The sequence below is a fragment of the Heloderma suspectum genome, chromosome Z (assembly GCF_057233095.1).
Source record: "Heloderma suspectum isolate Gila_16-S chromosome Z, 16-S_ref, whole genome shotgun sequence".
Lineage (NCBI taxonomy): Eukaryota > Metazoa > Chordata > Lepidosauria > Squamata > Helodermatidae > Heloderma > Heloderma suspectum.
In genome coordinates, this window is record NC_139476.1 from 9,021,166 (window position 1) to 9,039,197 (window position 18,032).

The following is an 18,032-nucleotide window of genomic DNA, read 5'->3' on the forward strand; positions in this document are numbered from 1 at the left end:
AGCTGGTATGGTGTCGTAGTTAAAGTGTCAGGCCAAAAGCAGAGAGTTCAGATTTCAAAACCCTATTCAGCCATGAAGCTCACCGGAAATGTTAGGCCTCGGAGGCCTAAGATTTCCAGTGAGAGAGAGATCAGCCTAACCTACCTCGCAGGGTTGTTGTAAGGTAAAGGGTGAGGAAGGACAACCTGTGTTGCCCTGATCTCCTTGCAGGAAGGTCAGGATAAAAAATGTTTTAAATTGTAAGTTCCTCAGGGCAGGGACTTCTACCCTGTCAAGTGCCATGCCCATGTGGCATGTACATGGCCTTTATAAAGAGCAAGGGTTGGCAGGTTCTGACCCCAAGGGGCTTACAATCTAAAAATCATAAACAAGGTCCTGAATTTTTATTTTTAAATTACAAAAGATACAAAAACTACCTAGAAATTGAGAGAGAGAGTAGTACATTTAACATTCCTCCCTTTACAGAGAAAAATACTGGTGGAACCCATTTGCTGCTTGGGGGCTTTCTTTCTCGTTCAGCATTATAACAAACTGTATTTACAGACCCATCTTCTGCATGTCTACTCAGAAGTAAGCTCCACTGAGTTCAATGGGACTTACTTCCAGGTAAATGGGTATAGGATCGCAGCCTTATAGCGCAATCCTATATATGTCCACTCAGACACAAGCCCCGTTTTCAGTGGGACTTACTCCCAGGTAAGCAGCGATAGAACTGCAGCCTTAGTCTCATGCCATATTTTATTTAAAAAATCCGTTATTTTGACTTTGCATTCAGTTGGTATGTCAATTTTTCTGCCATGGCTATTCGCAACCATGGCCTGAATTTGATGGCACCATCCTGGTTCTGATGTTAGGTTGTGCTGGCGTTGAGATTTTGTATTAACGGTCTATTGCTGCTTTTAAAAAATCTTGATTGATATATATTTTGCTGACATCTTATTTCATATATACACTGTTTGGTTGTGGTTCTGTTATTTAGCTATACTTGATGAAATGTTCGTATCAATTGTTATGCAATGTCTTAATATTTAAATATGAACTCCTCGTTATATACTATTTTGTTTACTGTTATTATTCACTATATATTGAAGGAACATGCTGATAGATTCATTACTGTATTAGCTACACTTTGATGAGAAGTTGTAATGAAATTGCTTTTTTAAATGACTTGATATTATTTAGTGCTGCTGGATCCCATCAGTTCGTTTCGAGCCATTTTATCTTGATATTTGTGGCTTGTGCTGTACAGCTCTGAATCTACTTATCATAATAGATGTTTTCCCATTGTTAAAAAAATATAAACCACTTTGAACATGATACATATGGAAAGGCAGCCTATAAATAAAATGACAATAACAACGAAGCTGAGAAAGCCAGGTCGAAATAAATGTTTTTCCAAAATAAAATAGCAAGTAACCAGGTCTCATGTGCGCCAGATACAGCAGCAAAACATCCACATTCCCAGGAGACGCTGGCAGCATCTAGAAAAGAATCTGAGGCACAGATCCTTTGCAGGCTTGTATGCCGTTGGCCTGCCCATCCTTCCACCACACCCTCCTGCATCTGTGACCTGTTAGGCCGTGGTACCTTGGGAAGACAAGTGCAGTTCACCTAATTGAATTATCCTGTGGCAGATTGGGTTTCTGGGTACTGTGCCAGGCCTGGGATCACCTTACGCCTCTGCCTTTCTACCTACCAGCAGCATCAATAATTCAACAGGGGCCCTGGTTGCCCATTGTTCGAAAGCTGGGCAGCCCGATGCTGCGCAGCTCTGGACAGCAGTGCAGGAAACGAGACATAGGGCAGCAGAAGGGGACGCCCATGGAGAACGGTGTGTCCCAGGAGGCGGAAGGCTCCCAGGCATCTTCAGAAGGGGGCCCCAGGACTGCCCCAGGACAGGGCAATGCTGGACCAGCACAAGCCCCTGGCCCGGTCCGCGTGCGTCCCCGGCTCGTCTTCCACACCCAGCTGGCCCACGGGAGCCCCACCGGCAAGATCGAGGGGTTCACCAACGTTAAAGAGCTGTACACCAAAATTGCAGAGGTTTTTGACATCTCCCCGACAGAGGTGAGAAGACTGGGAAGTTTGGTCAGCTTAAGCTATTTGAGGAAGGGCTTAACTCCCAGGGCTTTGGTCCCGTGGAGACTTGGCAGTATGGATGGAGAACTGGGAGGGGGTTATTCCCTTGAAACCATTTAAATACTTCACTGAAGTAGCAGTTAGAAGGGCAGGCTAGGACAGCCGGGTTCAAATTCTCACACTCAGCTGTTAAGCTTTTGAGGCGGCCTTGGTCCTAATCTACCTCAAAAGGTTGTTGTGAGGATGAAAAGCGAGGGGAGCGGGAGAGAGAGAGCCATATACACACCACTCTGAGGTCCTCGGAGGAAGGGCGGAATAAAGACTTAATTGGAAAATAAAAATAAACTCAGCATCATGCCAGGAGAGAGGCAACATCACACAGCTGTTCTGGAAGATGGCTCCAGGCATAAGAGGCAGCAAGGGAGAAAGGGCAGAGAAAGGAGATCTTCAGGGGGACTGGAGGAGAAAAGGTCACAGGAAAGGATGTATCAGGATCTAAGAGCAGAGAGATGGTGGGGGTGGGGAGCAGCTTGAAGGTAAGGCCAAGGTGCTTGTACTGGGTCCAGGAGGAGACAGGAAGCCAGTGCAGGGATTTAAGGGGGGACTGCTGGGACAAAGGGGAACTCCAGCATTGACTGAAATTGGGTTATGGGGAAGGAAGGATTTAAAAGGGACCTTGAAAAATGATCTAATTTTTGGAAGGAGCGAGTGCCAGGGCTGTGCATGGAACATTAAAGAGTGACCTAAGCATTGTCAGCAATGGCTCTTCAGGGTCATTTCCAACCCTACCTGGAGATCGCAGAGACTGAACCTGGGGCTTCCTGCACGCAAAGCAGATGCTCTTCTGTCAAGACACAACACTTTTCTATGTTGTCCGTTATTCGGTGAAAAACTGCATAACTATGGTATCCACATGCTCAGAGGCTCTCTGTGCTTGATAAAGACCTCATGTAGGGAATCCATAACAGAATACTGGGTGGATTCTGGGAACACATTATGCCCTCTCTGCTCAAATTGTGTGTGTGTGTGAGAGAGAGAGAGAGCGGGGGTGGGGTAAGCAGGGAGGCCTTTAATTAAATCCATATGCCCCAAGCTCTGATCCACCCTTGAGAGGGATCTACCCCTCAAGGCAGCCTTGAAACAATTGTAGATAGATCCTCCCTCCACACCCCAGTTTTAGTGAAAACGACTCCTGCTGTAGGCTTCTAAAAACAGCAGCTATAGGGGCCCTCACAAAAGATAAATAGGGGCCCTCACAAAAGCTCACAAAAGCTATAGGGGCCCTCACAAAAGCTATAGGGGCCCTCACAAAAGATAAATAGGTCATACCCCCCGCTCCATAATTCCCACGCTGCCCTCCCCACAACCATCAGCATCAGCTTTCCTGTGGCTGACTTCTCAGCTCAGCATGCCAAAAAGGAGACAGGCTCTTTCCCCCAAATTCTTCCTGCGCTACTGGGTAAGAAGCCCGTAATAACACTGTTGATGTCTCATGTGCTCAGATCCTGTTCTGCACCCTGAACACTCACAAAGTGGACATGCAGAAGCTTCTCGGAGGCCAGATCGGTTTGGAAGATTTCATCTTTGCTCACATCCGCGGCGAGACCAAGGAGGTGGAGGTGACCAAGACGGAGGATGCTCTGGGGTTGACGATCACAGATAACGGGGCTGGATATGCCTTCATCAAGGTAGGGGAGGACCAGTAAATGTTGACATGCAAGTGTTCATCATGGCAGCCCCTCGTAACCACGCCCCCAAGGAGAATCCAAAATGGAGACAGCAGCGTTCGTTTATAGCTAGCTATGTATATATGTATACAAAGAGAGCCAGTGTGGTGTAGTGGTGAGACGGTTGGACTGGGAGCCAGGAGATCTGGGTTCTAGTCCCTACTCAGCCATGGAAGCTCACTGGGTGCCTCTGGGCCAGTCACAGACTCTCAGCCCAACCTACCTCACAGGGTTGTTGTTTTGAGGATAAAATGGAGAGGAGGAGGATAATGTCAGCTGCCTTGGGTTCCTTGCAAGAGGAAAAAAGGCGAGATATAAATGCAATCAATCAATCAATAATAGAAAGAGCAGCAGTACATACCATGATAGCAAATTTAGTAGGATGAGCTGACAGTCCTAAGACCGTGAGCTGGCAAAGAGCATCGTAGTGCATGTTCAGCAGGAGAGATCCGAGATTGCATGAGAAAGGGAAAGAGAGGGATACAACGTGTCTCCCAACAACATAAGACTCCAAACAGCTCAAGATTTTCCAGGAGTTTCTTTTCTCAGCCACAGGAACAAATCCATTTCCTTCCAGCTACTATGAGCATTACAGCTAAACTCAGGGCTTCTCCACACGGGGCTTTTATCCCGCTCTTGGGATTGGTCACTCGCAGAAATTTGTGGGTCCTTTACATGATGTCATCAGCCTCCAGGGCATCTCCTGGGCTAAATGGCCTTTACTCCGTTTTTTAAAAGATCGCAGATAATGAGCTCTCAAATTACAGGGAGGTGAGTTCACTCCTAAAAAGAGGGAAATCCCACAATAACAGCTAGACCACAGCGCCATCTAGTGGCTGTATAATGAAACATATGGAACATGTAGATAAGGGGGAAAAGGAGGGGAGTGAAGTGTGTGTAAAGGGAGCCCGTTGTGATCTTGCATTTAAAACGGAAGCAGAAAGCCCCAGTAAAGTTGTGGGATTTTAGGCTGCGTAGAAATGCTCTCAGAGAGAACAGGGAAGTCTGGGGGGTGGGGGTGGATGACGTCAGCATCTCTGCTAATCAAAAACTCCCATGCTTGGACCCTGTGAGTTTTGGCCCCATTGGGGAGCAGGCTTGCAACATTATATGGGCCCAGAGGTAAAAAGAAACGTAGGGGTGCTGCCAGAATTCTCATCATCTGAATTTCTCCCTGGATTTTGGAACAGGGATAGCTGGAATGGCCTCTTAGTCCCACAGCCAATGCTCCTCTCCTATGCTCATGTTTGAGCTCAGAACAGTTGCTTTCATTTCAGAAATGGGACCAAATCAGGCACTTGAAAAAGTTTTGGTATACCCTACAACATTTAACAGCCTCAGCTTCCTGGCAGGGGGAAGGTATTAGAGGTTTGGGGAATATCTCTTCCCCCACCCTGCCATATACAAGTTGCGCAAGGATGCAGCAGTGCTAACCTTTGAAGCAGGGATCGTTCCTCACCCCCACACCACAAAGTGACAGCATATCCGTGAAGCTCCTATTTGCCAGGCAGCGTAAAACACACACACACATACATGCTTGTACCTCAGACTTGACTCTCCTTAGCCAACTGCATTGGACTTGCTGATCAGCTCCTCTCTATCCCCCACCCAAACAAGTAGGGTGTGGGCAAAAGCTAGTAGCCACCAGCCATCAAAGGCCATTCAACAGCAACCTTCAATTATCCGAAAGCACTTTGCATAACTAAAGAGGAAGCTTGCAATATTCTCTGGGCACAGAGGTTAAAACTGGGGATGGTTCCAAAAGTCTGTTCTTATGTTTTCTAATATTTGGTCATTTCTCTGGCTTCCTCTAAGAATAGACAGTATCATAGGAATTAAATTAAACTATTCATGTGAGTATAAAACACAACAAAAGCCTAGAATCTGTAAGCACAATTGATCATCTTGTCAGCATCAGCCAACAAAGCTTCCACCCCCGCCCCTCTGCCCCCACATTGCCTCTGGGAAGAAGATGACCCACACGTATTAACTCTTTATTCATCACAGTTTTTTTCATGCACTACACCACATTATGAATTCCTCCCGGGATTTTGAATTGCTCGCTCTTCTTTTTTGACATGAAAACGCCGTATTAGGCGTATTCCCACCCACTCACAAATTTTGTATTAAGTGCTGTGTGTGTGTGCAGTTTACCACCACTTTCCGTTCATGTGTTCGCGTTTTCCGTAGCAATGCTCATGTAGCACTGATAGAACACTAACCAAAAAATGTGAATACAGATGCATCAACTTTCTTTTTGGGTGGTAGATCATAGAATCCTAGGGTTGGAAGGGGCCTACAAGGCCACTGAGTCCAACCCCCTGCTCCATGCAGGAAGCCTGATTCGCAGGCGGTCTCCCATCCAAGTACTAACCAGGGCCGACCCAGCTTGGCTTCCGAGATCAGATGAGATCGGACACATCCAGCCCTGTTTTATCAGTGTGCACATATGTAAACTATATGTAAATTTCAGCCAGCAATTTTTTGACCATTCATTGGTTGCTTGGAGGCTCCACGCACCCACCCACCCACCCCAAATCATGCATGGAGAAAAAGAAATTTCCCCGAAATTCTTTTGAGGAGTGGTTCCCACTTACCTTCACCTTACAAGGTGGCCAAGTGTTTTTTTCTTTTTCTAGCTGGGAAAAGGAGCCCTGCACCACCGCTCAAAGCATCACATCACATTGCTTCCAAGGAATTCCCAGGAAGTACTGGCAGAAAGCAGCAGAAAAAGCATTGCACCACTGTGATCTGCTCGGGGGGGGGGGGGGGCTTTCTCCAGTTAAAAAGGCAAGAAAGAAATGCCACTGGGAACATTTCTACATGAGGCTTTTATTGCACGCTCATGATTGGTCATTCACGGAAGTTTGCAGGTCCTTTACATGGCATCATCAACCTCCAGGGCATCTCCTGCACTAAATGGCCTTTATCCCACTTTTAAAAAGATCGGAGATAACCCAATGAAGAACGTTAATCTGATATATTGGCAGTGTGTAACGACAGAGTTGCGCCATAACAACAGTACCATCTAGTGGCTGTAAAATGAAACATATAGAACTTGTCGAGAAAGACAGCCCCCCGCCCCACACTCACACAGCACGGGTCAGCCCATGAAAGGAGCCGATCTTAATCCCACAAAGAATCCAGAACCAGAAGCCCCAGTAAATTGCAAGATAAAAAGCCTGGTGTGGGGAAGCCTGGGTAAGGTTAAGGTAAACAGCATCTCCACCCCTGAAGATGTCAATGAAAATTATTTCCCCCCCCAAGGAAAGCAACAAAATATTTCACCTTGTTTTTGGAGGGTGCATGAGATATTTCCTGGAAACTTGTGGGAAGATTTTGGCTTACTATCATACTGATCCCCACCCCACAAGCAGGAGCCCAGAGGGAAGCTTGAGGGTGGCCCATTCAGGCAGCTGAGTTCGGGCCTGACTGCAAGACCTTGATGTTGTGGGAGCGCAGCCTCTGGCTTTTGAGTCTAATCCGGCCTATGGAGGCCTGGGTTCCCTCTGTGGGCTCTGTCCCCTCCCCTCCACAAGCAGTGCCCCCTCCCAAACTCTGCCCCCTGCCCTGGAGGCCACTAAAGTCTTTGTGAGGAGGTGGGGAGAGGAATTCCCTTCTTACCTCCAATCTGTGATCTGACTACCAAGGGGATTCCAGCCGTGCGTTGCTTCCCTCTCCCAATAGGTTGGAGATAAGAAGGGGGCTGGGGGGACTGCCGGCTGTGCACTGCACCAGACGAATGGCCTTTGCTTGTCCTTTGTCGCTTTGCCTCCTCAAGAGGCAGGCAAAGCGACTGCGCTTGGATGGAGCTTCTCCAATTTCTGGCGAATGCACTAAGAGAATCGGCCTTCCGGCATGCCCACCAAGGACCAAATTCAACTTATGCCAGTGGCCTTCCTCTGTTGGAGACATGACACAGCATAAAAGGAACCTCTGTGCGATTGTATCTGCAGTCAAGATTACATTTGGGAGGAGGCAATGTTTTATCCATGCGTACATGTGCATCAGTAACATGAGATTTGGGAGAGAGATGGCAGACATGCCGATTAGCTAAAAGCTGTGGGCAACTCTAGCTCCAAATATGGAATTTGGAACTCCTTTTAGAACATTTCCAAGTGCAACCAGAGGAGAAGCGGTTCATAGCAGAGAGTGAAATCCCTGAACAGTAAAAGGGACGGAATCTGGGAAATCCATTCATCCCGAATAAAAATGGGATTGTTTTATGGTTACATGAACCCTGAGGGCTGCAGGGAGGGATAGAGCTTTGCCTTATGTGTTCCTTACATTCCCCTCCCCGCATACACGCACGTACACATCACCTTACAGCGCATCAAGGAAGGCAGCATCATCAACCGTATCCCAATTGTGTGCGTTGGCGACAGCATCGAGGCCATCAACGACCAAACGATCGTGGGATGCCGCCACTACGAAGTTGCCAAGATGTTGCGCGAGATGCCCAAGGCTCAGCCATTCACCTTGCGCCTGGTGCAGCCCAAACGAGCCTTCGGTGAGTGGACACCAGCGTAGGAGAAAGAGGCAGGAACATGAGTTAGAAGTGTACAAAATTATGCATGGTGTGGAGAATGTGGATAGGGAGACATTTTTCTCCTTCTCTCAAAATAACCCAAAGGGGTCCTCCCATGGAGCTGATTGGTGGGAGATTCAGGACAGATAAAAGGACACCCTTCTTCACACAGCGCATAGTTAAACTATGGAATTCACTACCACAGGGTGTAGTGATGGCCACCCATTTGGATGGCTTTAAAAAGGGGTTGGACAAATTCCTGGAGGAAAAGGCTATCCATGGCTACTAGTCCTGATGTCTCTGTTCTGCCTCCAGGGTCAGAGGCACTGAGCCTCTCTACACCAGTTGCTGGGGAACATGGGTGGGAGAGTGCTGTTGCGCTCATGCCCTGCTTGTGGGCTCCCGGCTGACAGCTGGTTGGCCACTGTGTGGACAGGATGCTGGACAAGATGGACCCCTGGTCTGATCCAGCAGGGCTCTTCTTGTGTTCTTAGGTTCTTATGAGTCAGTCCTTTGGGAGGATCCAGTTTGGGCTGCTGCAGCAACTGCTAATACACTTCCTGGTGGACAGCATCCACCAGTACTGCTCCTGCTGCAGGCTGGGAAGGCCTGGCAGCAGTGGTGCTGAGCAGAGTTCCAAGCCCACAGGCCTACATTCACTGGCACTGCTGTGTTAGTTCTACTGGGCCAACTCCAACATGCAGACATTGGAGGCGGGGCTGGAGGAGTTAAAATGGTGGCACTAGGCATGCGGGTCCGTCACGCCTTCAGCGTTACGCCTGGGCTGCTACTGATGAACGCATCACCATCTCAGGGCCAGCATCAAGGGTTGGCATACTCAGGCACCTGCTCAGGGCTCACACCCTCACAGGAGCCCACTAACAAGAGCCCCCTGGACGTCCCCCTCTTCACCCTTGCAAGCCGCTTGTTCACCTGCCCTTTGCTCTGGCCCAGACAACCGTGGCGATGTGAAGGAGAACATGTGGAAGGCACTAAGCTTGGGGAAGGATCTTCTGGAGGTATCAGAGCAATGGTGCACAGGATTGCTCCCTGAGATCACCTGGTTCCCAGGAAAAGGCAGATCTTGGGTAATGGTGCTAGTGCCCAGGGACTTAAACATAGATTATTATTTTTTTTTAAGATTAGCATGTGTCAGGGTTCCCCTTATGACCTGGACCCCCTAAAGGTATTTACACAACAGAGATGAGTGATACAAAAGGCCTTAGGAGAAAATAAAAGTGGCAAAATACAAGTTCCTCTACCCTAGCTGCATTTAGCCTTCTCCAGGCTGCTTCTTCCTGCTCCCTCTTCAGGCTCTGGTTTCCTCAACTCTTACTAGCTCTTACTAGCTCTCTTTATATACCCTCCTCCCTCAAAACCAAAAGTACTGTTCCAAATCTGAAGAACTGAAACTTAACTGGGGAAATGAAAATGAACCTTAACCAGGGAAATGAAACTACTCCTTTGAGGGATACCTCCTCCCAACAAAAAAACCTCCAGACCTCACTAGGCCTGACCTTTTTCTTTTCCTTGTCTCTGTAGGCCTCAAACTTTCACAGCATGACACACTGTCCAGCGTTTGGGCTGATGAAATTTTCATTAAATGAATTCTGGCTGCAACCCAGCTGCTTGCAAGTCAACAGTGCATGAGCCTTCTTCATGCAACTAAGTGCTGCATTTGTGCTGTGAGGTGGTGGTGGGGGTTTCAGCGGGCAACTTTAAATAGATCAATCTTGTCTTCAACATGAAATATGTTTTCTGTGCAGGCGTGTGGGTGGATGTGAGTTAATTTTTGCCCACGAACTCCACCTCGCCTCTGACTTGCGATATTAGCAGTAGAGTACTCGTGAGGGCTATTGTGGCCATGGCCAAGAAAGGAAAGCTTACTTCAGAGGTGTTTTGTTTGTCCTGGGATTTGGGGATGGGAATCCTGCATGATGGCTACATTTCTGCATGGGGCTTTTTCTGTGTTCCTTCTCCCCCCTCCCTGCATTTCTATTTTAAGGTGCTGGCTACTTCAAAAGTTTGAAGCCATATGGCTTTCTTATATAGTAACTCGATGGCCTTGTAGGCCCCTTCCAACCCTACTATTCTATGATTCTTCTATGATTCTATAACTCCATCACTCGAGGACACCCCCCACCCCAAATGTGGATTGTGTTGTTAAAGCCTGTTCTACAATACCCCTTTTCCTCCTCCCTTTGTTTATATGTATCATTGCTCAAAATGTCAAATCAAGGGAATATATCATATGTCACGGATTCCCTGCTCTTTCCACTGTTTTACAAGCCAGTATGCTGTGTCTTGGAAATTCTGAATTGTACCAACTCTCATGAGATCTAGCCCAAGCAGCAGCTGATTCACATTGCGGCCATATAGGAAGAAATAGTGATAAAAAGAAGGACTCCAAGATAATGTAATTGGGGACATTCTATAACCCAGGAATTCCCTAACTATGTCCCAGGACACATTGCAGAATGGTTTATGTCCCACAAGAAAGAAAGAAATTAAATTTAGGGGCAGGAAGAATATAGACTGGGATCTTCCGGTCGATTGCCAGTTGATAATGGATCAGCAAAGTTTTTTCAATTCCCCATAGCAACAACAAAAAAATATTGGTTTTGTTTGTAATGTAGGTTGCTGAAATGAAGAAAGCCTGGGAGAACTATGAATAAGCCAGACGTGGGTTTATTGGGCAATTGCCTCATTCACAGAATTTTATTGGGATCGGGTGGTCCAGATGACGTCATTGTCTTCCATTTGTTTGTTTGTTTATTTTCCCACCACTTCTTCCATTTTTTTCCTTACCCCAGAAAATCTGTTAAGGAGGGGAAGGTGGAATAACTGCGCCATGCCTTTAGATTTGTAGAATTAGCAGCAGTCTGTGAGGAAGCAGCCTTTCTCTGAGATCAGTGAGACTGGATGCTTTGGTGCGAGCGCTGACACAAAAGGAATTGGTGCTCCTTTTTAAAAAAATGGCATTTAAAAACAACAACAACACCTTGGCATAGCAGGCCTTTTACTGCTTGTTGCTTCTCTCTCTCTGCTCATTCATTGATTGCATTCAACCAGGCAGTGGAAGCTGCAAAAAAATGGGGGGGGGGCATGTGTCACCCACCCCTGCATGGACCTCAGGGGGTTCTAGCAAAAAACATGATTCGAAAAGCCTGAAGTCTACTTGCTAAAATGTACAACTCAGTTGAGTCCAAACTACAGCTTTCCCTCAAAGGAGGTTTTCCACTACATCTCAGTATGAGTCACAGTTCAGTCCTTACGTCCTGCCAATCAGCATCCACTGGGAAGTATGTAAATCTGGACATTCAATCTCTCCCACTGCAGAGGTGAAGCAGAATTATCTGCTCTCACAGGTGGGGGTCCGGTGTAACTGCATAATTAATTGCTCTGGACATACCCAGGGTTGAATCCAGATTTAAGATGGATTAAGCGCACTGGTGGAAATAATCAGGAGGAATTTTTTGAGCCCTAACGAATGTGGGAACATGTCTGCAAACTTTGTTTTTCATTCTCCCCCCCCCTAGGGTCTTGCACTCTTGCGCAAGACCACAAGGGTGCCTGTCCCCTATCTAGCTAAGCATACCCCTATCCCTTTCTTGTCAATGTCCTCCGCTTCAGTGCTTCTCTCGCTAGAGAACACTTTTAAACAAAAAAAGGCTGCTTCACTTTACACTGAAGCAATAATACCCACCTCTACAGCTCATTCTCTCCTGCGGCCGCCAACCACTTTTGGCTCCGTGGCCCCATTCCATGCTTGTCTCTTCCTTCCACTGTTCTCCATTGCTAGCTGTCAGATATACATGAGGGTTACAGAGTAGTGAGTGAGATTGCAAAAATTATGCGAAATGTATGGCTGAACTGTAGGACAGAGGGAAATTGCACAAATCTTTTGTTTTTTCCCCCTGTTGTTCGCACTTGCTGTGACAGCTGAACCCGATGGAGCTATGGGGGTGGGGGGAAGGTGTAATTACTGTGCAAATGAATTCATTTTTTCTTTCTTTCTGTTGTTCGCACTTGCAAACAACAGAAAGAAAGAAAAAATGAACTCATTTGCGCAGTAATTACACCTTCCCCTCACCCCCATAGTTCCATCAGGTTCAGCTGTCACTTTCGGAGTTTGTCTTAAGGGAAGCCCTGAAGTGGGGGAGGAAACTGACAAGTGTCAATTCAAGAGGTAATAAGGTGAGAGGATGAAATTGACAAGTGGGATTTCAACACATACCGAAGGGATATTGATCTGCACCGCTGAAGAAATAGCAAACTAATGTGTGCAACTGTGCACTTGCGAATGACAGAAAACAAAGGGAAAAAACCCCAAACCCACTGATGTACTTCCAAAGCACCATATATATATATATATATATATGTACGTATGTATGTATATATATATGTGTGTGTATATATATATATATATGTGTGTGTATATATATATATATATATATATGTGTGTGTGTGTGTGTATATATATATGTATGTCATATATATATATATATATATATATATATGAATTATATATATATATGAATTATATATATATATATATATCATATCATATATATATATATATATATATTGTTGTTGTTGTTCAGTCGTGTCCAACTCTTCGTGACCCCATGGACCATAGCACGCCAGGCCTTCCTGTCCTCGGCTCTCTCCCGGAGTGTGCTCAAGTCCATATTCATTGCATCGGTGATGCTATCCAGCCATCTCATCCTCTGCCGTCCCCTTCTCCTTTTGCCTTCAGTCTTTCCCAGCATCAGGGTCTTTTCCAGGGAGTTTTCTCTTCGCATCAGGTGGCCAAAATATTTGAGCTTCAGCTTCAGTATCTGTCCTTCCAATGAGCACTCAGGGTTGATTTCCTTTAGTATGGACTGGTTTGACCTCCTTGCAGTCCAGGGGATTCGTAAGAGTCTTCTCCAGCATGACCGTGAACAAAATAATTGCACAGAAAAGGGGTAGCAATCACAGCAAGGCAGGAAGCCAGAAAAGTTTCCCTCCGTAGTGATGAGGGTACGAGAGGGGTTGTGCTGCAAAGGCCCATGGGACAGGTGCTGTGAGTAGGCGGGAGGACTAAGAGGGAAACAAACCATGGTAAGCGCAGAGCGTCCAATTGACAGGAATAATGCGGGATAGTGAGCAAGCAACCAGCCCACTGTGGCTTATTTTTAGGGTGGCTTATCGTGACGTGCGAACTCGCCCTCTGTGAACCCTATGCTACAGTTAACAGAGGCTTGTTAGCCACCCCTGCACATGCTGATTGCGTGCTGGCTCATTTCTCTAATTACCCTGGCTGGACACAGGGTGTCATGACGTCCGAACCTGGTGAGAGAGCGTGGGTAGCTGGGGCGGGGTGGTTTGGCATGCTGTTTCGCCCACAGAGGCTGCCATTGCTGGGCGTGCCACCTGGGATTCTCAGGAAATGCAAGGCAAGAAGGAACATACAGAGGCCATGGTTCGCCTGCCCCCCTGGAACACAAACCGTGGTTTGCCGTTAAGTCTGAACCAAGCTTTATGTGGTCTTCCCCGAATCTGACTTCGTCTGCTCCCTCCCCCTAGACATGATCAGCCAGCGGACACGGAGCAACAAGAGTCCTTGTGAGGGGAAAGTGGCGAGTGGAAGGGAGACGCTACGGCTGCGTGCCCAGGGCAGTGCCACTGTGGAGGAGGCGGTGAGTCAGGCCTGGGGAGGCTGGAAGGGGAGGAGGAGCTCGGATTGATCAGGTTCCTCGTGGGGATTCGATCTCTGTGAGGAAATGGGAAACATGCCAACCGGGACCAGCACTTGGGCACAGATGATCTGACTGGAGCACAGTGGACTTGAGAGTATTTATACCGGATGCCTGGCTCGTCAGGGCTTGAGAGGCCCTTAAAGCCGGGGGTGCACAACCTCCAGCACGTGGAGGTGCCGCATCCGGCCCACAGAGCCTTCTTGGGCTCCTCCAGAGGATGGGGAAATTGGCCTTCTTCGCCGTGGAGGAATCCCCACTCGTCTCCAGTCTGAGATCAGAGATAACAGTGGGGAACTCAGGACGTGCTGGGAATCGCCACCCAGTGGCTTCCCATGGGAAGCCAGGGTCTCGGGCATTGCTGGGAGGAGAAGCCCCTCTTATCCTCCTTTGGGCACCTCTCTCCTCCACCCCTGATAGAGGCAACAAGTGGCGCACAGAGTCAGGGACTCAGCCAACACCAAGAGGAGTCACTCCTCCCAGCACCAGCCAAGTCCCTTTCTCCGTGCTGAGAGAGGCAAAATGGCAGACGGCGATGACGTCAGTGGCCCTGGCCACACCAACTAATGTCATCTGGCCCACGGGGGGTCTGGCAGGAGGCAATTCAGCTCCCCACCCTATCTTTGTGCCGCACCCCTGCCCTAAAGGATCGTGAGGAAGCGCAAATGTCCTGTTGCTTCCCAGGCATTCTATTCTGGCTGACGTTCCTGCCTGTAGAAAGCGGTTCTGCAAGGGGCTGACAGCTGCTATATGCAGCTTCATAGCTGAGATTTGAACCCATGCTTCTCAAGTCTCGATAGTCAAGCCCACATCACACATCAAGCCCACACCACACATGGAAAGAGGCCCACATTTTCCTCAAGCCCACACCACACATCGAAGAGGCCCACATTTTCCTCAAGCCCACACCACCCATCGAAGAGGCCCACATTTTCCTCAAGCCCACACCACCCATCGAAGAGGCCCACATTTTCCTCGAGCCCACACCACCCATCGAAGAGGCCCACATTTTCCTCAAGCCCACACTGCACGTCAAAGAGGCCCACATTTTCCTCAAGCCCACACCACCCATCGAAAAGGCCCACATTTTCCTCAAGCCCACACTGTACGTCAAAAAGGCCCTCATTTTCCTCAAGCCCACACCACCCATCAAAGAGGCCCACATTTTCCTCAAGCCCACACTGCATGTCAAAGAGGCCTACATTTTCCTCAAGCCCACACCACCCATTGAAGAGGCCCACATTTTTACAGTCCAGAGTTGTCAACTCTGCAGGGAGATATCTCTAAGTTGAGGTGTCTTAGCACTAATTGACCTCCATCCCTCACCTGTTTACAGCCAAACGAGTTTGAAGAAGAAGCTGCGGGAAAGGTGGATGACCTGCTGGAGAGCTACATGGGCATTCGTGACGTGGAACTCGGTGAGTGGAGAGTGAAGGTTGCTCCCATGGTTTTAATGGTTGAAATTCATGAAGCTCCCCTCTCCCCCCAACCCACCCTACTATTGCATCAACATACCTGGATGAGAACTTCCACGTTCAGAGGTAGTCTACCTCAGACCAGGGAGCAAACAACAGGAGAGGGCTGCTGCATCTGGCCAGTGACTGTGGGAAGCAGGATCCTGGCCTAGATGGAGCTTTGGTCTGGTTAAGTAATGCAGTTCCGGTGCTGGGTCGACCTTTTGCGGGGCCCTTCGGGAAGGGCCCCTCCCTCGGTGAGCCTACCTTCTCACCACCGTTGTCACCAGCGGCTATTCCTCATCATTGTTGCCACCTGCTTGCCGGGTGGAGAGCCAGGGTGGCGAGCCAGGGAGCAAGCAGGTCCTGGCATCTCCTGCTCCTCCTTCTCACCTCCTCCGTTGCCTGGGCCGGAGCGAGAGGCAGGGGAGCAAGCCGGTTGCGGCGGGGAAGAGGGGGAGCAACTCCAGGGGGCTCTTGTCAGGGGGCCCCCTCTGGGGTGTGTGCCCTCAGCAGCTGCCCAGCCGCGCCTACCCTTGACGCCAGGCCTGGGCAGTTCTTACATGTTCATATGGAAGGTGAATCTGTCGACTAAAGATAACTGTGTACCCTTTAACTGTATACTAAAGATACCCTTTGCCCTACAAAGGGTATTTGGTGTGGGGGGGACTGATTAGTTTTGTACACAAGCTAAGCCCTAATGGCGGACCCACCCTCTCCAGCATCGACAATGGTTGAAATGGCCAAGGAATGCGAGAGCCCTGAAGACTTTGCTCACGGCCTGGATTTGCTACTGGGTGAATTCGCTTTTCCAGAAGAGTTTGTGGCAGAAGTCTGGAGAGAAACCTGCGAGGCCGGGAGCTGCTCGAAGTAGCAGGCGGGAAAGAGCAGGCTGCTTTCCTCTGTATCACCTCACTCACCCCTTCCCCATTTCCTTCTTCTGGTGTTCCTGGTGTCCCCACTGGCCAGAAGCATTTCCCAATCTGCAATTTCCATCCAGAGTCATTTTTTTAAAACACACACACACACACACACACACACACACACTGCTCAAGGCTGAAAGTGCTAGAAATTCATCAAGGCAAATTTGAATTCGGCAGATTTTGCTCTGTTTTCAAATCTGGGCAGAATTTCATTTTCTCTGTAGCCTGCCCTTTCCTTTTCAAGTATGCCAGGGGTCCCAGCTTCTCATGGGAAGGAAGAAAGGCTTGGAGGGAGTGCACCTTCAATGGGAGAAGTCCTGCAGCAGGTAAGAGAGCAGGGAGCAGTCTCAGGCCGCTCCCCAAAGAGACAGATGTTGCCCCCAGCTATGACCTGCGTTCAGCTGAGCACCTAATCAGCCAAGAGCATAACGTGTGCTGAAATCTGGCCCTTTATCTAGCAGGAGTTAGCAAGAATTTAAAGAGGACTTAAGCTGTGAACCCTTCCGAGCTCAATTCAAGGTGCTGGTTTTAACCTATAATTAAGCCCAACATGGCTTGGGACTGCAATACCTGATGGCACACCTCACCCGAAATGAACCCACCCCTACTCTACATTCAGCACCTGAGGTCCTCCTTAGGTGCCTCCCGCGAAGGAAGCTCAGAAGGCGGCAACTAGGGAGAGGGCCTTCTTGGTGTTGGCCCCCCATCTGTGGCTGTGGAACAAGCTCCCTGACGAGGTTCTCCTGGCACCAACGTTGTTATCTTTTTGGCACCAGGTTAAGACCTTTCTCTTCTCCCAGGCATCTGGCAGAACCTGATGAGTTCTAATCGGTCCCAGGTGGGTCTTTAGTTATGACTGACTGTTCATCGTTGTTTTTGCGTATAAGTTGTTTGTGTATATTGTCTGTGTGCTTTTATGTAAATGGCTTTTAAACTTTTTATATTGTATTCAATGCTTTAACTTCTGTAAACCGCCCAGAGAGCTTCGGCTATGGGGCAGTATAGAAGTGTAATAAATAATAACAACAACAACAACAACAACAACGAGTGACACAAATATATATGCACATCAGGACCTGCTGCAATCCCCCTGTCCCCAGCTTGAACAGGGCTTCTCCTTCTCCTTTGCAATGCATTTGACAGACATACCAACCAGCCAAACAAATGTATTCCCCAGCACCATCTTTAAATTGATGCATGTACCTTTACACAGCTGACTTCAGCTGTAAACACACAGACCTGGTTTCCCCTCCACTTGAGCGAGGTGGGAAGACGATGTGTCTAAACAAAGCCACCATTAAACTTTGGGCTCAGGTTCTGGACATTTATATCAGGGATGCAAAACCTCTTTCAGCCCACGGGCCAAACTGTGCTCAGAGAAGCTCTCGGGGGCTGCAATCCAGGGGTGGGCGAGGCCAAAATCCCCCCAAACACCAGCTTAATTTAGCTTAAAGCTCTTGCTGCCAGTAAATATGCCTTAGGAGAGGCATTTCAACCTTTTAGAATAGGGAAAGAATTGCACAAACGCTGGGAAACTACCAGATGATTGGCTATGGGGAGAAAAAAAGGTGGGGCCACCT

The 18,032-nt window shown here is 48.3% G+C and overlaps 1 protein-coding gene across 1 annotated transcript; it reads left to right on the forward strand.

The window, feature by feature from the left end:
* The first annotated feature begins 1,758 nt into the window (after window positions 1–1,758).
* On the forward strand, window positions 1,759–16,403 carry GIPC3 (GIPC PDZ domain containing family member 3). The gene is made up of 6 exons (XM_084825660.1): window positions 1,759–2,067; window positions 3,582–3,767; window positions 8,136–8,316; window positions 13,906–14,018; window positions 15,412–15,493; window positions 16,252–16,403. Exons 1-6 carry the CDS (start codon window positions 1,759–1,761, stop codon window positions 16,401–16,403), a joined length of 1,023 nt encoding a protein of 340 aa, XP_084681786.1.
* The last annotated feature ends 1,629 nt before the right edge of the window (window positions 16,404–18,032 follow it).